This window comes from Acromyrmex echinatior, chromosome 11 (assembly GCF_024713525.1).
Source record: "Acromyrmex echinatior isolate Ae372 chromosome 11, ASM2471352v2, whole genome shotgun sequence".
In the NCBI taxonomy this organism is placed as follows: domain Eukaryota; kingdom Metazoa; phylum Arthropoda; class Insecta; order Hymenoptera; family Formicidae; genus Acromyrmex; species Acromyrmex echinatior.
Window position 1 is genome coordinate 13,325,764 of NC_141862.1, and position 27,002 is coordinate 13,352,765.

Consider the following 27,002-nt stretch of genomic DNA (forward strand, 5'->3'; position numbering starts at 1 on the left):
CATTCGAAAATCGCACGGAGGGCGGCGATACATCGCCGGCGGTCGTGGTATGGGTATATCGACGCCGGATATCGAAGTCGACGAAGAAGTCGACGGAGCGGCGCGTTGAACGTTCACGCGCGCGAAGGAAGGAGATCGGTATCTTCACGCTGCGTGGCCGCGTGTTGCGAGAGATGGAACGTCGACGACTTGACAAATTGCCCCCTGATTCGCGTTTTCGCTAAAATCAATCACTCCGCCGTTAGCGTGTCACCTTTGCACTCGACGGCGCGCCGTAATTGCCGGATTCTCCGCCGTAATTGCGACCGCACGCTGCATCATCAGCACAAAACTTTGCGATGATTCGCCCGCGCGAACTTTAGTCTGGTCTTCGGCGGAAAGTCGCTCAGCGATCAATCCTTCGCGCTGGTCAATAAATGTCAATATAAACTTTTTCATAAACTTCCGATATATTGATTAATTTTTATACATGGAAAGATTTCGCTCAAGTGGATAAAATAATTTATCTGGATACTTTTGTTAATTTAACTAAATAATTTTGTTGAGCCGTTAAAATTATAATTATACACTGTTAAATTCGTAATGTCCACAAATTGAGTTATTTTTAATTATTATATTTCTATAAGTCGTCATTGCTCAATATGTCGTTAATTTAACTAAAACAAATGAAATTAAACAATTTAACTCGAGAAAATGTATTAAATTTGACTCAAATTTAATTTATAATTTATTAAGTATGTGTTAATATGGATGTTGTTTACTTTGAAAATAACTAGAAATGGATTAATTTACATTTTGACATACATTGAAGATAAAAATAATAAAATGTTATTTAACTGAAGGAATTGGGTTGCAATTGCTCTTTTAATATCTAATATAGTATAGGTTACGCTCAAACTGGTTGCTATACAATGTGAAAACTTTTTACAGCATTGCTGATCATGTTCGAAGTTTCTATCTAATTATTTTGATAGTTCAACAAAATTATTTTCAAGTATGTATCTAGCTAAATTTTCTAACTTCAGCAAGATCGTTCTTTGTACAATTAATGTTATCGATGATATTCTTCGTATTGGCTATAATTACTTGAGTGACACAAAAGATGTCTGTTACAACTTTGGCAAAAATTAGATGTCGGTTTCATCACAATCAGTTTGAACAGGGTGAAACATGTATAATAATTCCGATCGAAATTTATTCCGTTTTCCCTAGAAAACCCAATAGAAATCTAAGGAATAATTGAATAATTCCTATCGGAATTCAAATTGTTCTATGATGATGCCAAGTTCAACGTTCGTAAAACTGTTCCTCTTTTACACTTCCTTATTGCACTTTCTATTTATAACTTTATATTCCGTATAATATGAAAAATATTTATAAAATCTAGAAATATTCATATAAAGTGTATATTAAAATACACACGCGAAATACATGATGTATAAAATAGAATTTTATTCTAGAATCTGGCGTAAAAATTATACATTATTTAAAATGGATTTTATTCCGTATAATGATTAAATTTTCACTGGGAGGTATACAAAGAATGAAATAAGTATTGTCTTGCGACTATCACAATTTTATTCAATTTCTATCGGAAGATATCTATATCGAGTGATTTATTAAAAAAAGAAATCGATCGTATTCAGTTTGAAATCGTCGTTTCCCCGTAATCTTTGATATCGATTCCTATTCTCGCCATTCGAGAACCGACGAAATTAATTACGCTCTCGCGGTGTCTGCTGAGTTTCGAAAGGAAGTCTCGACCGGGAGAGGAGATGCGGCTCCCATTTCTTGCTGACGCATCGCAGCATGTGTATGGGTGCGGTGTCGAGTGTATACCCAGCAGCATCGTCTCTCGCAGCAGCACACCTTCTCTCTTCTCCCCGGTACATCGAGAAACGGAGGGGCCGGGGGAAAGGAGAGAAATCAGGACCAGCGGTCTAATAAAAAGATATAGGAACGATAATGCAGTCTCCAGAAGGTCCTTTGGAAGCACAATGGGGTGTATCATGGCTGGGATGACACGGCCGTTTCTGTCAATGGCTACCCACAGGCGTCGCATTGTGCCTTAAGGTCTCTATATCCCCCTGCGCGTCCCCCGAGACTCGCGAGCGAGTCGCGCGTCATCCTGCGAAACTCTTCCCCGGGCGGTAAGAGTCGCCGGAGGTGCCATCGAATTATTTTCTTCCGGCTGGCGATCGAAGCGATCTCCAATAAATCTCTTGTAAATTCCTTACGGCGAGTCGATTCGCTTGCGTTTCAATCCAAAAAATACTGTCATTAATGATACTCTTCAAATATTGAATATATATGTATATATGATTATTGACTGAGATTTCAATTTTCCGAAACTATATAAAGTAGTGCCTACCCGGTTAGAAATATCCAATCTTATTGTACAATTATATTTTGTATAATATCATTGATGCCTCTTTTAAATAATTTAAAATGAACAAGCTGGAAGTTCAAACAATAAAAAAAGATAACAGCCGCCAGATGATCAATAAAATATTATGCGATAGTAAATATTGTATAAATTAAAACAATTAATGGGATACTAGATGATCGTGGGTATAAGTCTATTTATTATGTGGATAACAATAGTGAACATTTTGACCCTAATTGGAATCTTCTTCAATGCATAAATCAAATATAATTAGTTATAATGTAGAAATGCATACGTATGTGCATACGTATTTTTATATTTAAGTTTTATGAGGAACGTCAGATACAACACTAAAAGTGAGATTTGTGATCGAAAAATTGATTCAGTCGTGAAAGTAGTATCTGGAAAAATCCATACAGTCATTCAAAAATGTTATGCTTATTTTTTTATCAAACTGTAGAACAACTCAAGCAGAACAAGTCACGATAATGTCAAAATGACATTAAAATGAATCGAAAATGATTGAAAAATGACTTTTAATAGTCATTTTGGAGTTGTTTTGACATCATTTTGATATCATAATAACTTGTTCTGCTTGGATAATATCTAATGATTGGATATGAACTAAGACACTTCACTCGTAGTTAAATAAGTATACGTGTATACAAAATAATTAACAAACTTATATGTGTATAGACAGTTTCAAACTTACGTGGTATAAATCAAACGAAATTAAATATTGTGCAATATCAATCGTTTAAGGATTGCTTTTACAACTTCAGCGAACATTGGATATCGATCTAACTGTGATTAATTTAACGATCAATCACATATTTAAAAACAAGTCGGTATAATCGCTGAATATCTGACAAAAATTTCAACACAATCACATGTATACATACATACTTCTATACATATACATATAATTCTATTGTAACCATTGCACACAATAAATTAAATTAAAATTAAATTGAATTAAATATACATATATAATGTTTTCTCTTATCAGTTGGTAACAAACAATGTATATTGATGATAAAAAAAAAAGAGTCATTGATCCGAACGTTTCTCTATTTTCGCATCAGGACGATGACACGAAGACAAAAGGTAAAAGGTCATACTACGCGAAGTGATTCGATCTTTCCTAGGACTCCCTAGGGATCTCCGGAATATTCGATGACAGCCAAACAAAAGGCTGTCGAGGGCCTCTTGCGCTACAGTGTTTTTCAAAATTCATAACGGCAGGCCCTCGATTATCCGGAACACGTGGGGGGTCTTTCATAGACTTGATCGTGCTACGCTATTTTCCTTCGTATACAGGCGATTTTCCACAAGAATACAATATTCGGCTAATTCCTTTGTCCGTTTCGTTAGCTCGTTACTCGCGCGAGAGCATTCCAAAAGAGATATCAGAATGTGTCTTGTAATTCGAAAGTTTACCTTCGCGGATTACTCTAGTATAGTAATAATTTTGAACATGATTTACATAATTCGTTTTGCTGCCTCCCGAATCTTCAAAACCGATTGACCAGAATGAGAAGTAAACGGATAGTAATCATGGATGTATATGCGGCTTTATTATACAATGTAAAGGAAATGACCTGTGAAAGGGATACTGACATTTCTACTAAATCTAATAAAAATTAAAAAATTAAACCCCTAACAAAAAACACATCTATTATAAAGATATTTCGTCTTTGTCCTAAACATGTCAAATTTATAACATAACAATTAGCTGTCGCTTCAACTGAATGGAACGAAAATTAAACGGTTCATCAGTTAAACTCCATAAACTCTTCGAGAGAGACTCCTAGCCTTCGTTTAGCTTCGCACACGCGAGAACGGTTTGCATCCACTTTCCTAGATCGGGATCTAGTAAAAAGCCTGAAGAGAAGATCGCAGGACGGAGACGGAGATGAAACCAGATGAAACTTATTGCGGGAAACAACCGCGGCTCCGCTGTTTTTCCCATGAGCACCGGGGGCCTGGTCTGCGCGAGAGCAAATTGAAACGATAAGGCGGATATAGCGGGTCGGCACGCGATCGCGCAGGCGTACGAAATTGATACGAGCGAATAATAACTTTATCTCGTCGACGCTCGTCGATGCCGCGCCCGCCTTTGAATGGACCGATCAATTCGCCTCTAACGTCTTTTTAACCCAATTAATTAACAGGATCGCGGCGGGTGGGGGGTGGGACGTCGGCTAATGCGAAATACTTGTAGTTGACCGGCAGTGACGTCATCGGCACATCATCCGCGCCTCTCGTCCTTCCCCGGCGTGATCACACGCCGCTCCTCTCGCTTCCGCCGCTATAATAGATATTAATTGCCGCACGCGCGCTCGACGATGCGCCGCCTCGATCGATGCGCGCTCTTATCGTTTTTGCGCCATGGGGCCTGACGATTGACGGGAGAACGCGAGTCTCGTTGTGGCTACAATAATAGGATCTCGTACGGCGATACTTTACTTCGCCGTACGAGAATGCCTGAAAAGGCCACTACAAAATTTTATTTATTTATCGCAATGCTTAAATGCATCCTGTGAGTGATATTCCTCTCGCATAGCTTCGTAATCTACGCAAATAAAAAGATTGAGTCTGATATTCTTTTAAAATATTTCTATTAAGCCTCAATAATCGATCGTAAGGGAAATTGTTTTAAATGAATTAAGATTTCTTACGCGCCGTTGGTTATATCCCGAATATTTTCAAAAGGATCAAACGGCGGTACAGCAAACACGAAATCGACAAGGTCAAACGTACCTGCCGAGGCCATCCAAGTCAGGCTGACTTATTTTTCTACGAAGGATTGGCTCCTGTTTTTGCTACGTTGCTCAGGAACATCAGCGAAAGAGAATCCGTTTAGCGTTCACCCGGATAAACATACGCGATCGGCCCGAGATCCGTGGATCCGGAAGAATCGACGACGGGGACACACAACGATTGTCTGTTGGTTTTCAGACAATTTCATGCAGTCAAAAACGCGCACGCTGATCTGACCGGGACGGAGTTAAACCTATTATTATCATAGCCCGTCTCCCGTAGTGAAAATGTCAAACGACCATCTCGCATGGTTGATTCGTCATCAGGGAGAGGCGGGAGAGGACCGATGGCGGTCACATCAAAGCTGAAACCCTCGTACGTGGATCCTTCTCGCGATGTAGGACTCGCACGACAGGACACGTCTGTCGCGTTTGTCAGACAACCTTGTGTCGTGTATCTATATCTTTTTTTTTATCTTACATTTATCTTTATATGTGCCTCATCGTGTTCTCCTCATCACTCGTGTGCGTCGTGTGGTTCAACCTGTTCGTGTCATTTACACGAAGCTCGGTCCAAGTCAAGTCGTCCGCATCGTTGATTGGCTCGCTTTTTGGGAAACAAGCGTGTCCGTGATACAAGTCCGTGTGGTTTTTAATCCTTCGCATCTCACGGGATTCTCTCGAGGAGCAGGAAGAAGAAGTGGACGGCGAATCCGCGAAGCAAAAAGACCGACTGACCGACCGATCGCGAGGAGAGCGATGAGCAAAACGAAGGAAGCGAAGAATGAGATGAAAGCGGAAGCCCCCGGAAGAGCAAAAACTGTTGATATGTGATGAATCGATGAATTCCATACGCAGAGCGGCACTTGTTGAACCGCATGCGCATCAATGTGTTCGATAAATTATTAGCGATAGTTGCGACGATTTAAATAGATCATTCAATGCGCATTAGATCATGTTTTACGATTGGAAAAACTAATTGTATTACTGTACATATGAATATATGTCTATATATATTTGTAATCAAATTTTAGGGTAATGATAGTGGAGATACATCTACTTTTATGACAGATCTCATTATTACTGACTCATATCGCCTATATATATTTAAAATTAGAAAGATTGTTAATTATTTTTATCTTTGAAACATCAAAGTCACGAATGCCGGACAAATAAGGACCATCTAACATGTAACAAAATACTTGAGTCGATATCCAATTTGCTCGTCACAATCTGAAAAGACATCCGCAACATACGAAACGCAAGTGGTCCCCGTTCACAAAAAGATGCCATTTGCAGAACTCGCTGAAAGAACGCGATCCGGCGCGATAAAAAAGCAGAGACGACTTCTTCCAAAAGAAGAATGATTTCGGGACGGACGGAGACCGTAGAACCGAAAGAATCGAAAAAGCCATCGACAAGCGGCAGAATCGATAGGAGCCACAGCATCAAGCATCAATCGTTGACTCATCCCATTTGGATCACAAAAGTACGTCGAATTGGGTCGCCCTGGGTCGCTCGTAGGACCCGAGTATAAGGCCTCTCATCGAGCGAACAATTATTTTGCAGGGTCCCTCTCTCTCCCACTCTCTATACCTTTCTCTTTCTCGCTTATCTCCTATCCGGCTCCTTCAGTTCGAGACAGAATATATATCCCGCAGCGCGACGTCCACCGACGCGCGGCAAGACAAATGGCTTCGTGACGGCGGCTACATTACGTTTCAAAACTGGCCTAATCGTCGGCTTTCCGGCGATGAGAAAGAGGGCCCGATATATAGAGCCGCGGGGCCATATACCTGCATCGGCAGACGCGGTATGGCGCGGCGCGGCGCGAAGCATTGTCTTTCCCGCGCTGCCGCAACGTCCTCTCTTTTTAAAGATTCATCGTCGGCACGCTTTCCAAACCGCAGAGCGATTTTCGAGCGTGGATTCATAAACGAGCGCCGCTTTCTTACGACACGGAGGATGAGAGAGAGAAAGAGAGAGGGAAAGCACTGCGAGATGCTGCCGGCTGTCGTAGAATTTTCCAGCGTGACCAGAAATCGACGAAATCAATGTTTCTCCGAATCTCCTCGGTGTTATATTATTTATAATCGCCATCAATATTACCGCCTAGGTATAATGTCTTCAATTAATCGCCCTCTTTGGCTTATAGTTTACGAGAGAACGGCGCGAGAACAATGGTGCTCGGGCAAACTATCGCCGATTTATTTCTCTATTCCAACGATGCTCCGTGCTTAATCCAGCTGTAAAATTAATGATCAGCTCGTGTCGAAGCTGCGATCGCCTTGCGCAACGGGCCAGCCGTGATTCGCAAAGAGATAATCGTACACCTGACGTCGAGTCGAGTTGAGCGCAGTAACAGCGTGAAGTTCTTCACTTTGACCCAAACACTATATAGAATCATGGAATGCTAATTATTATAATTACGTATGTAGCATACAAAGAGAAATGTCGCGAGTTATTGTTAACAATATTGCAAGCGATGTGAAAAACATCTTAAAGGTATATTTGACTGAAGGTAGATATTATTTCGCGGGTAAAAAATGTACGCGATAGCCAGCTGATACATATACTTCTGTATCCGAAATTTCGAAAGAATAAAAATATTTTACGTATACACTTGCACGTGCTCTCGCGTTACACGTCCATTAAAGAATTAACCCCTTCGTGCGCAACGCGAAAAAAATAACCCTGGATTTCGTGAACCGACCAACTGGCCCTTCTCTCGCTGAAATGAAAGCCGGCAGCGGCGGCTTTCCCGGTCGCTTTTTTTTTTTCGACGAATTTTCCGCGAACTACCAGAACGATCGTCCTCGAGAGTAGCCGGAAATCGTCCTGTTATTCGTCGAACATTGTGCAAAAATGCGGAGGCGCGAAAAACCGATTGTAATCGCGCTGGGTCTACAGAGACCCCGCGGATTCGTTGCACCAACAATATGCGCTTGAAAAAAAAAACAGCGATGCGAAAATCCTATGGGTATAGGAGTGTTTGATCGAATTATCGATGTTACAGATGGTATACAAAAAGAGGGACCATAAATCCGTTAGATTGAACCATACAGAATGTTCAATACAGCGGATGTTTTCTCAGTCACAGATTCTTCAATTTTTCTTTTTATGCTCTTTTATTAGTTAATTTCTTCATGATTGAAATTTCATTATCTGCCTCAAGTTTATAATTCGATCAAGTTTGACAGAAATTCTATTTCTGTTAAGATGAGTTACAGTAGTCACTCCATTTTTTTTAAATAAACGATTATCAAGAGTGTTTTTATGCATCAATTAAAATCACAATGATTAAGAGCATATTATTGATTATTTTCCAATTTATTGATATTTGAGAACATTATAGATATATATTTATTTATAATTTTTTGAAAAAAGTAGAAAGAAACTAAACAAATATAAAATTGAATATACCTATAAACATATTAAGTAGGTTATTGTGACAAAGTACCTTTTTTTTTTTTTAAATAAAGATTGTAATTAATATAACTATAACGCCTTTTTGCTGATATTCGATAGAATTGCATAGATACTTAAAAGTTTATAAAGAATAGTTATTTAAAAAGAAAGAAAATATGTCTAAAAAAAAAGAACACAATATCTATTTCATAACATCACATTTTCTTCTCGCCGCTGAGGTATAAAAATACCTCAGGTAACTGTTGCCGGATTAAAAAGCAATATTTCTCCAAATCTTGTTTAATAAAATTACATGAAAAAAAAAATGAACAGAACTATTTCAAGATTTATATGTTTCGTCTGAAGAACATAATTTTATTTCCAATAAAAATTTATTTACAAATAACAGTCTCCCGCTATCTAATTCACCCATTCGATTACGTATGTACTCCATATATCAAAACACAGCGGTCAGACAAGCGATACCTTCGAGCGAGGCAATTTCTCGAGATCAGACGATCAAATCCAGTGAAATGTTTCCATGGCGTAGCACCCTCGGTCGTAAGGCGTGACGCGTTTTCAGTAAGAATCGAGACTGCATTGTCCGCGCTATTCAACATCCGAGCGAAGATACATTGACCTACGCGAGGGAATAACACTACGAGAGATGTAGGGAGGAGGACTTGCGTGAAGTATCACTAGCGTAGCTAAAGGAATAGAAACCTGTCGCAGGCTCACCCACAGTGAAAAGGGGAACGAACTGGGTGAACCATGCAAATTTCGGCAGGTCATCGGCGCCTACGAATCTTCTTAGCATTGTCCCGGCAAAGCTGAAGAAGCACTAACGAAATTCCTGCAGAGATCGTTGAGCAAATATTTTACGAACGAAGAGTCTCAAGATCGATGTTTATGCATCAATCAATGACATTTTAGAACGGAGGAAAATCCTTTTGACTTGTCATTGAAAAATCGCTTTTTCGCTTTATTAGAAGATATGCTAGAAGTTATTTAAAAGAATTCTTTAAAAAGCGCGAAAATTGTAAAAATAGCAATGTAGGGAAAGAACAAAACTGTCAATGTAATTTTTGTTAAATGTGTCTGGTACTGAAATGTACATCCATCATTGAAATGATCCAACTCTTGCATGCTGAATAATAGAGTTCATAAAAAGGCGATTACGCGTTCGTAAAAAGCGTGAAAAAAAGCTAACGACGCCCGAAAAAGCCCGTCGAGTGCCCCATGCGGAGAACACGACCGTTCCACGTTCGGTAACAAATGATAGTTTTCATAATTAGCGGCTCCTTTTTTTCGTTTCCGAGCGACCGCCTTGCCGCAACACAATCCAGATAGTGTTGAAGAGCAGCAGGTGCGTGGCAACGTGCGATAACTTTGAAGTATATAAATTCTTCTGTAATACGACATCATCAGGATCGACATTGAAGATCCGAACAATTTACAATTGATTGTTACATTAATCAATTAACAATCGGTTGTTATCAAACTATCGTCTGCTCACTGTTTTACTACTTATCTTCAATGAAAGTAGAGGAAAGTAGCCGAATTGATCGCTTAAATCTCTCATACCTCATTAATATTTTATATTATTAAACTTAACACAAGCAATATTCAATAACAAAAATATGAAATAAATGAGAAATGAGTAATATAGACAAAAATTTAATAGGTTACGTCCTTTTTTTAAATGTTGGCAGAATTTTAAAAAGTCAGGTACATTTGATATTAATTTTTGCTTAATGTATGTAATAATGTATCATGCAATTTTATTATGAATTTTTGTATTTCCATGAAAGAAGGTTTAATGTAAAATATTTTACATTCATTGTGTGCGTATACATATTTGAAATTATTATACAAATTAAATCAGTATACTTTTATAAAATCTATCAAATTTTTTAAATTGTATCACAAGATAAAACTGATAATTGTGTTATAACATGACAATAATCAAACTAATAATTGATGTAAATGCAAATCAATTAGAAAAATAAATTCAAGCCGTTTTATTTCGACGTATGTCTTTTCATTGTTATTATTTAATAATTATTAAATACTTGGTCTTTTTTTTTCAATAAATTATTAAAAATGGGTATTAGTTAATTTAAGCAACTAATTGTCTAAATCGTACTTTTTGCAGCATATTGCAAAAAAAATTTATAACAAATTAGTTTGTTATTGATTAAACATGTAATAATAAGCGAAATCTCAAGCTACAATTTTTAATGTTCATTTGCATACAAATTCACATTAAATGGACAATATAATTAAAATTACCTTAAGTGCACCTACACATTCGGCTCTTCCCTACATCGCTACCACACGGAAAGACTAGTTATGCTGATCTAAAAATTGAATTAAATACAGACTAAATACAGATCTGAAAATAATTTTGCTGGACCATTAAAATAATTGTGTAGGACGCTGATTGCTAGCATGTCAAAACTTTTTGCAGCATTGCTCATCATGCTTGAGATTCCTACGTAATTATTTCGATAGTCCAATAAAATTATTTTCAGACTTTTAGTTGAATTTGTAGGTATTTCAGTAAAATCGACCTTTCCACGAGCATGAGCTATATTCGAAGTTCAATTAGCGCAGGTGATACATTTGCGTAACGAAATACGCGTTTTACGTTCTGCAATCCGAAGAAAGCGAAATTACGAATTAGAGAAGGAAGTAAAAGAGCATCATCGGAACAAGATTGGCAGGAAACACGCAACGCAGGTTTACACGGCCGAAATACAACGTGGAAGAGATAACGTTCTCCTCATGGACACCTGGTAGATCTTTATCTATCTCGGGGAGGGAGATATGGGGATATATATATATATACAAAATGGTCACTTGTCGTGCCCGGTGTCTTTTACAAGTCCATGCGAACGATTGCGACAGGATACGTCTGTCCGCCACGACGAAGGTCCTTCGTGGGAGTCCCTTCGGTGCGCCGGTATTGGTTAACCTTCTGCAAAACAGCGATCGAGTAACACGATCGATCCCCGTTGCGCGAGGATCGTGTCAGGGCTGACTATGAGCCAACTTTTACGTAATAACCGTCGTCTTGTTCCAGTGAATTGTTGCGAAATGGCGGCAGAAGATATAAAGTCTCACGCGAGGACGAAAAGGCAATTTGTTGAGACCCGTCGATGCGTAAGCGAAACTTCAATATTCGATTATGCCTTCAGTAGGTCAGTCGTTGAGTCGCGAATAATGGCTGATTGTTAAGAAAAGTCCGCTTTAACGTCCGCCTCAATTCTGAGTAAATATTGTATATACAAAATATGTTCCCAACCTCGTAGATATAAGGATGAAACGCCAGAGAGAACTTCTATCGAATCGTCGAGCACTTTGCATCTATTTTTTACTCTTCTCCTTCTCCTACCTGGAACTTTACGAGTACTCGGAAAGAGACGAAAATATATAATAGAGAAGAAAGATAAAGACCTATAAAGACGAAAGAAAGTTTGACATAGCCGAAGGAAGTCCGCGGTGCTGAGATTACGCAAACTCCATTCGTGTAATTTCCCTAACAACGTAATAAGTGACTTCTTGCTTACTTTACGCGAACGGTATAATCTTTGGCCGCCCGCCGCCAAGGGACGAATGGCGTCGCATTGAAAGTGTCATTATAAACACGGCCATAAATCACAATAGTGTTGGCACTTGACCGCGAGCCTCCAATTTGAAATTCGATGTCGCTCCTAGCTGGAAATCGCGTGTTGTTCTCTTAAAACCTTTTCGAAAGAAAAAAAAAACATTCTTACGTAAACTATATTTTCTTATACTTTCTAACATATTATTGCTAATGTAATATTTTTGAAATTAATAAATTTTTAAAATATTCGGGTTAAAAAATTCTGAATCGCCATCGAAAATAGAACGTTGAAAAATTAATTCTAGCACTTTCGAAAAATTAAATAAAATAAGGTATTGAATGACAAGAGAGAGGAGTCAGTCGGAGGAATGGAAATTATTCGATATTCGCGACGACAGGAGAATTCATGATGGGATCGGCATCACGAATGTTGGCGACGCCGTTTGTATAACACTGTAAACAAGTGTTCGACAAGGTTACAGGGCGCGAGTAAATGGTATGTAAACCGTGCGCCGACTTCACCCTTGGCCTCTACCATCCCGACCAAGTATCCCTCTCTCTTTCTCTTTCTCTCGCTCGCTCTCACACTCTCCTCGTACTCCGCAAACTCCATTAAAACATTATCCACGTGCCGATGCGCTCGGAAAATCAGACGCGACTATCCAGCTTCCGCGGCGTATTGATATTACATCCCACTATGGACATCCTCATACAGTTATACACATCCTCATACATATATACACATGTATATATACATATAGTATATGCACACATCCACGAGTATGTACAAACTTGTGAATCTCCATTCCGTGGTCGGATGCGCCCGGGATCGACCGACCTGGCTTTCGGTCGGTTTTCAAAAAGGGTCGAAAGCCGCCCCCGTAAACACCGCGGGATGTACATCTGTTAAAAAAAAAAAAAAAAAAAAAAAAACTATTGATAGACTCGTGGTAGTGTAGGCTTTCCGTTGGCGAAAATGTCGAAGGGTATTCGCCAGGGGCATCGGTTTCTCGAGTAGTTGAGGAAATACCGGGGGCATTCATATCGACGGTGTAATCGTGTTTGTCTGGGAAGAGATTTTACTCAAGAGCGAACGTATCTCAACGATCACAATATTGGTATCCATTGTGCGGAAATAGCAATCCCTGTCGTTGGACGGAATTGGTTGTATTATTCGACTCCTCGACGATACGGATTGGTGTAATAATTGTAAAAGAATAGCTTTTGAAATTTTCTCAGATTCGAAACTATGGAAAAATGGGAAAGTAGCGTGTACGGGGAAAAAAAACGAGAAATTGAGTAAATAACGGCGGATAATTCGTTAGCTTCGTCCATCGCGTCGCTTCGGGAAATAGGATTAGTCTGCCTCGGGCGATTTTTCTTGATTCGCGCATTTTCCCCTCTGTTATTTGAACTAGAATCAGAGAAACGAAGGACACTCTCGTTCGATGTCGCACGGAAATTAATTGGAAAAACGTAAATAAATTGTATCCTTTTAAATTAACGAGAAGAAAATCGAAGAATAGACTGTCTAAAATTAATACATTCATATAATTAAATAACGATTGATGATTTGCCGACACATTCGCTTAAATCTTTCATCTCTTTTAGAAAAAACGTTCCCTCGAAAATTACATTTTCCCATGTAAATCCTCAGCGAATTAAAATACATAACGTAGTATGCGTGGTTCGATATGACACACGATGATCGTGAAGATGCAAATTTTTCGGACCCGTTAATTTAACCACGAACAAAAGCGAACGGCGATCCGTTTAATTTTCATTTATATCGCGCAAATCAAGCGCGCACGGGGACGTCGTTCGATATCGGATTACCGTCCCCTCGATATGCGGACGTGCTCGCGGAAAAATTCGTTGACACACGAGCGTACACACGTAAAACACGCACACACCCACACACCCACACACACACACACACACACACACACACACACACACACACACACACACACACATATACACATATACACGCTCGCGAATCCGGCTTCGACCGCGTGCACCGATATTACGCAAAAAACAACGCGCGCCTGTCAGAGGAAATAAAACAAGGATCGGGTAAATAGCGACGGTCCGTAGATAATTCTGTTTTGTTTATCACTGCCGCGGGAAATGCGATTTCGTACGCCACCGACTGACGCGATTTGTTTTTATATTCAACGTATCCCGCCCGCGCTTCTCTGCGTGGTTATGTATGTGTAATTCAGCGGCACTGGCGCTCCTGCGGTATCTTGTGCGCGCAAAATACGCGGATTATCGATTACACCCTTGAAATGCGGATCCGCTCCTCTAATTAATGATTTTATTTAAAGCCGAACGCGAAACCGACATCGATATCGACACTCATCAGCGATTTTCAGTCATACATTTTGGAACAGTGAAAGGATCGTTACTCTGGTTCTTTAGCTTTATCTAATAGCGATCTTTTATTTCAAATGACGACGATGCGACTCTCATTCGCTAGTCGCGACTACGGCTGGCATTTAGGTGGCAAGATCGTCATCGCCATTTAATTAAATCGAAAAACCGGATAGTCATTAATGACAAGTGGCGCCCAATCGCGATGACTCCTTGATTTTTATTGATCCCACGCTGGGCCCAGCCGCGAGGATTGGGACCGCTCGCAGGGATCCTCTCGATGGCACCTATAACGACAACCACTCTGGCAAAGGCCCATCGTCGTCGTGCGGAACACACCGCCCCCTCAAATCTTATCGATCGCACAGAAAGAAATCACGTAATGGATCCCGGCTGTGACGACTTTCTCATCAGCACGCAATAAGAGATTATCTGTCGGTCCCTCCAAAATCCTTCATCTCGAAGAGAGAGAAAAAAAAAATCTTTTCGAGTCATTATTAATCCTCAATCATCTGAGACAATCATAATATCTGTTTGAGATTTTGAATCATAATAAAGCTTTTAAATTAATCTTGTTCACCCGCTTAAAAAAAAAATAACAGACCTGTCGCAGTTTTTCTCTTTTTCTTTCTTTTTTTATCAACAGTTTTATAACTTTTCGTTTAATTTTACATAGAAGTCTTATTTGTGTAAAACTTCACAGATTTAATTTAATGGAAATTTAATTAGCAAACTGCAGAAATAGCTAACGATCCAATTTCGATATGAAAAGGTCGACTTCAAATCGTAAATCAAGCAATAAACAAACTTTACAATCGAAATACACACAAATGACGTTAAAATATTTAAAAATTTAGTTAATACGGATTTTTAATAATTTTGTTAAACCATCAAAATAATTATGTAAGAATCTCAAGCAATATTGCAAAAAGTTTTGACATTCTAGCAGTCAGTTTGAGTATCTTATATAATTACTTTAATATTCTAAAAAATATTTTCAGATTTATTATTTCTATTAGGTGTTGGAATTAATTCGTAGCGTTTTACAAGTGATGGGAAGTACTTTCATTAATGTATTTTTTAATGCTCATGTGAAATAAATAACATTCTTTCATTAAAAACGCTACGAATTAATTCCAACACCTAATAAGTTTTTAGATACTTTAGCAAAATATCTTCCGTATATAATACAATGATATTCATAAATAGCTCATGTTTATGAGCATGTGCATCACAATTGTATGACGAAGCATAAACGATCACAACATGTATCTAAATTTTTTGCAGTGAAATCTCACTGCAAGAGAGAAAATACAACCATCCTTTGGGGAAAAAAAGTGAAAATATTTCACTTCTTGAAAAAGAATGACAATTTTCATTCTTTTTAGAGTGAATTTTCACTTCAAAGAAGGCAAAATCATCAATCTCATTCCAAAACAAGTGAAATGAAGGGTGGTTGTATTTTGACTTTCTTATAGAGTGAGATTTCACTGCAAGAAATTTAGATTGTACTAAAAAAATCATGTTAAATCATATTCAATCTCTTATCGTTCGTATACATTCGTGCAACGAATATCAATCGCACTGACGATGGACACTTTTGATCGTCTCGTCCGACAAGTGCAAAGTTCATAGATTGATGAAGGGAGAAGGGAACGGAGAGGCAGACAGGAGAAAAGCATTAGCGCGCAACACGTTCGATTAGCGTTTTCGTCGTATGCGAAACATAACCGCCGCTGCGATCCGCGATACGATCTGCGAGTCCGCACCAAGTCTGTCGGGGCTATAAGGAGATCCATAAACTTTCGTGTCCCGAGATAGTAATCGTCAGGTGCGAAAAGCGTGACGGTTCTAGAGGGAAAGCGTTCGCTGGTCCCCGTTGGTATTGGATAGGTGTTTCCCCACGACGACGACAACGATGAGTGTGCACACTCAATCTGCGTCGCTACATTCGACACCGTGTCCAAGAAAGCGTCGACGTTTTTTATTTTTTTTCCCCCCTTCTTTTTGCGCAGCCAAGTGCGCGATTCTCGACCACGATTGCCATGAGGCGATACCGGAGCACTTACGAGGCGACGAACGGCCGATGATCCTTATGAGGCTTTTGCCTCATTAAGGAACGTTGCACCCAAGGTAACAATAAATCTCCGACGATGCTTATATCGATTTCACGACGATACGATACGTCGATTTGTCATACGTTTATCCGGCGTTTATTATGTGAGATTTATCAACCGCCCGATCTCACGCGCCACGTTCGTAACGTGGACTACGATTTTTAATTTAATGACGAGGGGTGAGCAGCGAGGGGAATAGTTAATGCAAAATGCATCCCGTACATTGGTGCTCACGCGCGCGTACTTTCGATAACGCGTCAAGAAATCGTGATTCAATAGAGTCGAACCACCAATAAATAATCATATCGCAATGTAATAGTTCTGTTGGAATCCACGGCGCGCTCGGTGATTTTTACATGAATTTCTGCGTGTCTCGTTCTTTCTTCCCTTTTTTTGCAGTAACGCGCGAGACAGCAATGTCATGTCAAAATTAGTATTTTTTTTTTTTAATTAGAGCTTTCTAGTTAATTAGAATTTTTCTTTTTTCTCATTTGAAGCGTATTATCGAGCGCACTCCTGATTTTGAAGTCGCGTATGAGGAACTTGCGAGATCGTTGTTACATGAATATTCGTGGAATAGTTAATTAATCGTTACATGACTGTTCTACTATAATTACTGTTTTAATATTAGAAATCTTGAAATATCCGTAATTGTGATAATATAATATCACTATATAATTAAAACAGAGTCATATGTCGTTTCCTACTTTAAAAGTGACATAACTTAAATATTAAATTTTTCAGAAAAAGGAAAAACAATTTTTCAATTTAACAGAATATTATTGATTAATCATTATGAAAAATCTATAATAATAACTCATCAAAAGTGACATAAACCCGGAATATCAGCAGTTTATATTTATCTTGATAAACTAAAATCATTAAATCCAAAATAAAACGATTTTTTCTTCAAACTTCGATTACCAAACTGTTTTAACTTTAACTGTTTTAACTTAACGTTTCCTATGTAGAAGATTCTCCTTTTTAGTCACAAAAACAACACAAAATGTATCGTTCTTATAGAAACGTGTTTTTAAAAATTATAAGTCTCTTTAAAAATTTTCAGAACGACATAAGTGCTATTTGATTGACAGACTGTAAGGTTTGTTTACGTTTGAAGATTGCTAGAATGATCTTCACCTAACTCATTCATGGTAATAACTAAAAAATTATATTTCTTGAATTGTCATTTTTGTAGTAAGAAAACGATGAATCATGATAATTAATAACATAATAAAATATAATAACGTGACAAAAAAATGAATACAACTATATTATATGTACATTTTTTGGTTCTACCACAAATGAACATGTATTGCTATATGTTCTCTTACGATTACAAATTGCGAGTTCATTTATACGACGCACCTTGCATCGAACTACTTATGACCGTCCACCACCTTCGCAACATCAACTTTCTCCTCGAATATCAAAGTGCAACTCGAATCGGATTATCCACACAACTGCACTACAAAGTAGCCTGTATTAAGTTCTGGATAGTATCGTATATACGTGTGTATACAACGGAGTACATTATGCATCTCACTTTAATCTCAGTCATACACTTTAAAACAAATTGAGTTCCACGTGATTATGCACGTCTTAAGCAATGATAAAACGGTATATATCATATACATATTTGCGTAACATATATTTTCATTATTTCAATCTGGTATAGTGAGGGGAAAGCATAAACAATCAATTTTTTTTATTTATTTCGAGTTTGGCAGATAGTTCTATTATATATAGTTTCAAAGCTACACGAAAATCGAACGATCGAAATCGCATCGTGAAGATACCTGCGAATACTGTTCTCTTCTTAACTCCGTGCCGGTAGCGTGCGGATGATCCTCGTACAAGTCGAGACGGTACGACGGTGGCGGCAGCAGCAGGTTGATGGATGCCAGAGTCTCATGAGAAAATTCGGATGGAGGGGATTCGCCTCGCGACTCATCACGATCGTCCTCGTATACTCGGCGTACAGTGGTAGCACAGTACTAGTGGTAGTACCGGACTGACGACGCCGGTGTAGTAGTAGTAAACGATAGTGGTAGTAGCAATAGTAGTGGTAGGAATGACGCTGGCGGTACTAGTAGTAGGGTCGGTTAGGAGTGGGAGATGGTAGGTCCGGTCGCGAGGATGGATGGGGGTAAGTAAGTATCTTCGGTGCCACGGCGATCGTGCTAGGTTGCTTCGACGATACCGGAGACAGAATCGGAGAGAGAAAGACAGAGAGGCGGGTGGGGGACAGGGGGACACTCTGAGTCCGCTTGTGGGGACGACCAGGACGGAGGCGACGGAGTGAGAGAGAGAGAGAGAGAAATCGAATCGCGAGAAAGGGAGACGCGACACACGAACGAGAAAGACGAGAGCATGATGCGGGGGTGGGAGTACCCAGAGCTAGGGACACTGGTGGGGCACGCGAGGGGGGCTGGACAGGGTGGGGACACGGTGGGAGAGGTAGGGACGACAGAGGACGTTTGTCCACATTCACTCACTGACACACACATACACATACACGCACGCGATCGCACGCACGCGTGCACTACCGGCAAGAAGGTTCTTTTCTGACCTCTCTCTTTTCCACTTGCTTGTGTTTCAGCGCTGGCGCGACTGTCAAACATCCACCACCAACAGCAGCAACAGCAGCAGCAACAGCAGCAGCAGCATGCTCAACAACAGCAGCGGCTCCACAGTAGTGGTGGTGGTGGTGGTAGTGGTGGTGGTGGTAGTAGTGGTGGTGCGGGTAGTGGGGATGTCGTCTCCGGCCCTCGTTCTACTGGTAGGGAGGATAAAAGCGTCGTAGGGAGGGTAAAACACCCGGCATCGGTGACGACGACGACGACGACGACGGCGGCGGCGGCGGCGACGGCGGCGGCAGCGGCGGCAACGACGACGACGGCGACGACGACGACGATGACGGCACCAACGACTAGTAGTGCAGGAAGTGGAGGAGGGGGTGGAGGTGACGGCGGCGGCAGCGGCAGTGGCGGAGGTGGCAGTAGTGGTGGTGGCAGTGACAGTGGTAGTGGTGGCAGCGGTACCCCCGGTGGGGATCGTAACGGCGGCGGTGGTGGTGGAGGTGGTTGTGCCGGTGGTGGTGGCGAAGTCGCGGAGAAGGAGGAGAGGCCACCGGCTTCAGAGACTGTCGAGCCGACGGCCGCGTTTGACGTCGCATCCCTCGTACTCTACGGCTCGCGCGCACTGCCGATACGCCTTAAGATCTTGCTCGATCAGTTGTTCAACCAGTTGCCCCCCGCGCAAGTGACACGTATCCTAGCTGCCTTCGGTTGGACCCACGAGGATTACACGCGAGGATACATACTGCAGGTGAGTTGACACGTCGAATTCACGCAACGACACATTCGCGCTCCGTAGAAGAAATCGTCCCTTCGCCGCGAGATGATAGTATACGTCGCGTATGACCACGATATTCACAGTACACAATGCCACACACATTCACGCGATATACAATAACACAATCGAACAACTTTGACGTATCGTACTTGGACGCTCGTCGGAGAGACACGCGGTTGATGTTTCGCGCGCGCGTTGAGATCAGCTGCGCTGATCTCCGAAACGGGACGAACGAGGAGAACGCAGTTTTGACTTTTGGATTACCTCCAGACGTGACAGCGACCGATCGTTAACTTCGGTGACATTCTCCGCGAATAGGTGCTTCGGTTGCTTTGGCACCCGACACATAACTCGACAAAGTCCATACCGAAGAATATTTTCGCGAACGCTGACGCGAATCGAGACCTTTTGAAACTGTCGCCACGTTACATAATGATTATCTTCAACGATCGCGTCTAACCAAGAATAATCTTCTATTCACACATACACGTGATGGTAAATTGATCTTTGAAATAAAACACGGATATCAATGGGCATTAATCTCTTCGTGGATAAAAAAATAAAACGCTTCAGTTTTATGGTGATTGTAAAATACGGTCGATAAATCGTGATAAACGGAGAAACGACGAGGACGATGACGAGTGAGAGCGGAGAGTTGAACGACGAACTGTGCATCGAAAGTGCCTCGTATGTTGGTGTGAGTGATGTTAAGCGACGTCGGAGCAACGGATCGGTACCTGAAGATATCGGTACCTGAAGTGAGATACCTGCGCAATAACACGTAAATCCTGATGGAAGTCCCATCGGACTTTCTGGACGCATCATCGAAGTCCGCTACATCGAAGAGGACGGAAACGACGAAGGAGAAAAAGAAGATCTGCTCTGGCGAGGAAGATCGATCCGCCGCGAGAAAGCAATTTGGAACGACGAGCGCGATCGAAATTCGTTACGTGTCGATGAAGTGATAATTTCTCAATCCAAGATTTTTTCCCGAAAAAAAAAAGACTCAAACTGTTTGAAAATACCAAAGTTATCGAACGTGATGCTCTTCTAGTGGAAAAAACGCTGTCATTTGAACTTGAAGACAGTTGCGGCTATGCACTTTTTAACACGATATTCTGAGATAAAATTGTTTATACAAAAGTTTTGCTGATTTTACATGACTGAAATGAAACTGCAGCTACGCTTCTCCACAAGTGTCACGATCTGAAATTTCAACACTACTGACAGGCCAAGTCACGGTTTCTTAATGGACATTCTTCTCATCGACGTCGCGTCAATCGTAATCGATTCCGGGCTATTCTTGTTGCTGATTTCTACGATCGCCACTTTCTTGGGATCATCACTTTCTTTGGATCAACGAGTGAAAAATCGGAGCACATTAATGGACTGTTCTTTAATCGATATTGTGCGTCGATCAGTGAGAGAGCAGTGAAACTTTAACATCGTCGCTAATCCTTTGATTTTCAACTGGTGTCACCCAGGACTGTATATCGTCGTCAAAAATAGTGCGTTTAAATTTGGACACTCGTCACTGTGAACGGAAGTTTGTAAAAACATTTTAGCGATTAAAAAATATCAATCACTTAAATTTAAAACAAAACATAAATATAACGCGCTAAACGACGTCTCTTAATAATTAATAAACGTGACATAAAATATTAATCGAGCAGTTGTAATTACACGAACGTAAAAGGCGATTTGTGAAAGCCGATAAAAAAACAAATACTGTGAATAAAATTCTAACTCGAGAGATGATACATCGTGTTATCTGATCATTCAGAAAATACTTAGCGGGATAATTACCAATAATTTTTGTATCATAAAATAATTCTCTCTCTCTTATCACGGCACTTAGCGCCGAACGCAATCTGCGAGTGATTAATAATAGAAATGACATTCTTGAATAATTTTCCAATATTTCCTCGTATCGTGCTCTACTGAGATAATTATCGTGCTGTTCTCTTCAGATAATTATCGGTATCCTTATATTTTTTTTTATAAAAACATCAATTTCGTACGTAACGCAAGTAATCATAACAGAGATGACACTTGAAACAACGAAGTTATTATCCGTCGCAATGTGCACCACCGAGATAATAATCGAACCTTGACATTCCATCGAAAGAGATAAATACCAGTGGTATTTGATAAAAATGTCTGTCAATCACTATGTGTAGCGCAGCGTAACTTTCAAGTGACCAAAACAAAGACGATATTTGAAATGACAGAACTTGTTGCCACATATGTACCATATCTCCACCGCGATATAATTACCTATACTTTGATCTTGGCTCACAAGAGATAATTGCAGAGGAGCGATGACGCATTGAGATAATTGCAACAGGATTTTCGCAGGATTAAAGCGCGGTCTCTTCCAGTGCAGCTCTCGTATAGATTTTACGCGACACGCAGTGTCACTTTTCCCGAAAACGCACGCGCACGCACGATCGGTGCGTTAATCTCGCGAGGCGCGCGCGTTAGGAAACGGAGAGTATCCGTGTAAACTGAATTGCGCCGATGTCGGCGTGAAATTAAAACGTACGGGAAACCGGTTTCTCGAACGACTCGCGTACATAGATACATATATACGTATGCACCGTGCGATGCGCTTATCCGTTGCAGCGGCTCCGTTGCAAAGGCGTGGGTAATGCTGGGAATTTAATCGGAATAAATTTGAGTCTCTCGGTGCAGAGGGACGCGGAAAAAGAAAAAAGAGGGGAGGGAGAGGAAGAGAGAAAAGCGACATCGAACCTGTCCATTCTTGCGTATGTGAATACACGCGATGTGCGCAAAAACCTTGGAAGTTCCTCTCGAAAACACGAGGGTTGTCATTGAATGAACGACGCGATGACACGTGCGGACCATGTACGCGTGCACGCTATCGTACACTTTCGTTTTGTTTACGTTTCGTTCCGTCAAACAAATTTAAACCGAAATTTAAGCTCGTTAGAGCTCGCGTGACGATACACTCCGAAACTCTATTAGGTCCGTACTTCTCCCGGGTGCTCGCGCGGATCGTTTGTACTGCCGTTTAGGTATTTTGTCGCCATCAGCGAGACGCCGGATGAAGACACGCGATTATCCGGAACGGATGTCGAAATACACGCTTCAATAGTAATCCGTTATGTCTTTAACAGATCGAAGCGCCGATATTGACACAGAGCTAACTCTCGGTTACGACAGGACTAAATTAACATCGTGGTGCTAACGGAGAATGTTTTCTAGCTACTTTCGTGATTACTGTCAAAGTAATATAGCATTGAACGGCATTGCGGTGACAAAATATAATTCTTCAAAGTTTCGTTTTTAAAAATTTAACGTGTGCTGCTTTATATATATACAATATACACATATACATATATATATACACAAAAAAAATAACTTTGCTGAAATATCTAAAAAATTCGCTAAATGTTAATTTAGAAATAATATTTGGATCATCGAAATAATTACATAGGAATTTAAAACATGATGAGCAAAAAGTTTTGATGTTATAATAACCGGTTTGAGTGTCGTACGTAATTATTTTGATGGTCCAGTAAAATTATTTTTAGATCTATATCTAGCTAAATTTTTTAGATAAGAAAACCGATCTTTCCGTTATTATTCGTATTAAATAATTTTTATAATAAATAATTAGCTAAATATGCAATAAAGAGAATTAAAAAAAGAAAAGTATAGCATGGAAATAAATAAACTCTTCACTTTCTTACTCTCCTTTGCGTGGAAAATAGAAGATAGATTTATTTGAAAACAATCGTGCGCTCGTAATAGTTAGCGATAATATCAATGATACGTTTACATATCAAGTGCTGTCAGCATGTCATTCAACTGCAAAATTCTCGCAGTCTGTTATTAGGAACGTCACGATACTCAAGTCGTTTGATTCCGATGATCTACGATGATGGTTTGCAGGATAGTTAAGAAGTACGAGTATCTGCTTAGAATTTGCATTTCCTCGAGTCGATAGCATTTTCGCGGTCAAACGCTGCTTTATGATTCATTATAGAGGCACCTTCACCGGGTTGCTAATTCCTAATTACTATCTACAACGCGAAAGCATCGTTCCGAAGAGATGGATCCATTGGAAATTAAGAAACTTGAGCTTCGTATTTGCATTCTCTTTCACATCTGGCGAACTTCTTGCGGTCGAGCACTACTTTACGGCTCGTTACCAGAATAACTTCCCCAAGTCGCGAAGACTTCCTGAATCACGATCCACAGTGCGCAAGTGTCACGTTGGGAGAACAATCTACGTGAAATTGAGACTCTTCAACTCTGCTCCGAATTTGCATCTTGGTACGTGAGTTATCCGCAACCGAGCTCTACTTTGTGACTCAAATCATAAGACTTCCTGAATCTGTATTGCGATAATATCCTCTACTAGTCTATCCGCTATTAGCAATTCCGTCATGAGTCCTAGAATTTCTACACCATGATCTGGGAGATTTACCTCTCGGTATGTAAATTATTCACGGTACAAAGTACTTCATGTTTCCTGACCAAACTATCTTGTTCGAGTGCACGGGACACTGTCTGGATCACACTGCACAGCGCAACAGTATCAAGATAAATCTTCGCTTAGCGGCGTATTTGCTGTCGGAATGCATACAAGACTTTCTTAATCATGATCGATGACGTACAAGTGTCGTTTCCGCGGTACGATCAGCAAGTAACCGAGAACTTCAGTCGCTCCGGATTTGCATCTGCTATTCGCTAGTAAAGTTTTCGCGGTCGAGGGCCGCTTTTATGGCTCGCCACGTTGGAATGCTCCTACAATGCTTCTACAAGAGGAGATCGTCGTGGCGCGGACGTGGAAACGGTAAATCACAGCTTGCTGAATGCGCGACGGAGATCGCTAGTGAATGCGTCGACGAGAAGCATTTCACACCGCGGAGGCCAATTTTGCACGTTGCAGCCGTGTTGTTCGCTGCAACGGAAGCAGTTGCAGCGAACCCGGCCTCTCGCAAGCGGAATCAAGTGGGATTTTACAGGAGCCTGGACGGCTACAGCTTTACGACGGATACCGCGATGGAGGAAGAGGCAACTTAGGAACGCGAAACCGCCTCCTTGCTGTTGTAGCAGCGCGAGATTTACGAGCGAATTGCGCGTCGCGAGCGAGCCGTGTGACTCGAGAGAATCGACGTCCTGACGATTCTCAATCGGCAACTGGGAAAATATCGCGATAGGCGAAGCGAATCTCAGAAACGAGACTCTGCATGGTGAACAGATGACAAGTAATAACTTATCAATTTTGAATTATTCTTCGTGGCTTTATTATAAACATGTGTGTTCGGTGTTTATTGGAAGCAACTTTTCATTTTTCTATAAAGCGTCCAATTTCATTGGAAATGTAACAACAATAAAAGTTACGTATATTTTCGGAATTGGAATCTCTTATATGAAAATCTCGTAAGTAAAATTTTAATAAAGATAATTATGTGATTGACCGAAAGAAATATTAAAATATTTGCAGAAATATTAAAAAATTTAGTTGGACACAGATTCGAAAGTGGTTTTGTTGAATCATCAAAATGATTACATAAAAATCTCAAGTATGATAAACAATAAAAAGTTTTGCCATTCTATCAACGAGTTTGAGCCTACATAATTATTTTGGTTCAACTACATAATTATTATTAAAGAGAAGTAAACGAAGTTATTTTTAGATCTGTATCTAGTTAAATTTTTAGATGCTTTAGCAAAACTGTCCTTTTGATGTAGCTTTATAAATTGGATGTTACGAATTATTGTTATCAAATGGTATGTTATAGATGTCGAAATCTATGATCGATAATTACATTCTTCGATGTCACATGTCTGGGCATCAAAGATTCATGAAAAAAATGAGGAATTCCTCGATGACACTCACCAATGATCGTTGGGAATGCGTCGATTCCGAGAGAAACGAAAGTTTTCCACGAATTGTGAAAACCGATACATTCCTCTGATTAATAAATATTGAAGTGGAAACGTAAATGTAATCATAGAAATGTATTCGAATCGCAAAGGTCCTTCTACGTATCGGAACATTTTGCGTAGATTCGTTAGAGAGGTATCATTCCTCGAAATATACACGAGAAGCGAATTTTGTCGAAATATTCGTTTCAGAGTCGGTGTTGCATTTTACAATTAATATAATAAAGATAGCGATGATCGGAAAAAGTAACGACTTGTTCGCATTTGGCGATGTTCCTAAATTTTCGACGATTAAAATTAACGATCGCTAATTAACAGTATGCAAGTTTGCATACTGAAAATCGATTTTGATACTCTCGTAACGAATGGATTTCTTCGAGATACATAATTTCCGGCGATATGTCTACCAAATCATTCCTAAAGTATACCGCTAATTGAATATAGAGAGAAGTGTCAAGAATGACAACGAATGGGTTCTTCATCGGTGGTCTACACAATTCAGAATCCAAAACCTGTGAAAGATCGTTTGAGCAATCGTCATCGCGAGGAATCGAAAGTGGCGACGTAAGGCAGACAAGAGACGGGGCAATCGGAAACCGGTAAAGATGGTAGCCCGGAGCCGATCGACCTGTCATTACTCCACCTCGATGGAAGCATGAGCCAAAACCGTAAATTACAGAGCTTGCCGAGCGAGTCAGAGACGATTCGAGGGTTCCGATCCAAGATTGTTTGCCAGATGAGAGAGGAGCAAACAGGAGTGACGAGAAGAAACCATCGTAGGTCGATCATTCGGGTGGAAATGTAAAATTTGTTGCGCGCAATTGGCGAATTAAAACTTCGACATGCCATTTGCATGGCTACCGAAACGCTCGAATGATGGCGATGGCGACGGCGACGAGGAAGACAAACAGGAAGAGATTCTGAAGAGAAAAAGAGGAGACGAAATATAGGTGATGGAGGCAATATGAAAAAAATTACAGAGTGTAAGTTCGAAGTGGAGTCGATTTCTGACACAAAAAGCAACACGATGAGATTGGTGGTCGTGATCGAAATTCGAAATGCGC

The 27,002-nt window shown here is 40.3% G+C and overlaps 2 protein-coding genes across 7 annotated transcripts in view; one reads left to right on the top strand and one right to left on the bottom strand.

Annotated features, from left to right (window-relative positions):
- Positions 1-27,002, top strand: part of LOC105144232 (uncharacterized) — a 303,924-nt gene that overhangs the window by 261,803 nt on the left and 15,119 nt on the right. For both annotated transcript variants that reach the window (XM_087411508.1, XM_011052998.2), the window contains exon 4: positions 19,262-19,989. In XM_087411508.1, coding sequence (XP_087267634.1) covers positions 19,262-19,989 — 728 coding nt within the window. The remainder of the gene's footprint in view (positions 1-19,261; positions 19,990-27,002) is intronic.
- The window catches only part of LOC105144233 (uncharacterized), a 242,057-nt gene that overhangs the window by 102,395 nt on the left and 112,660 nt on the right, over positions 1-27,002 (bottom strand). The gene's annotated exons all lie outside the window — the stretch shown is intronic.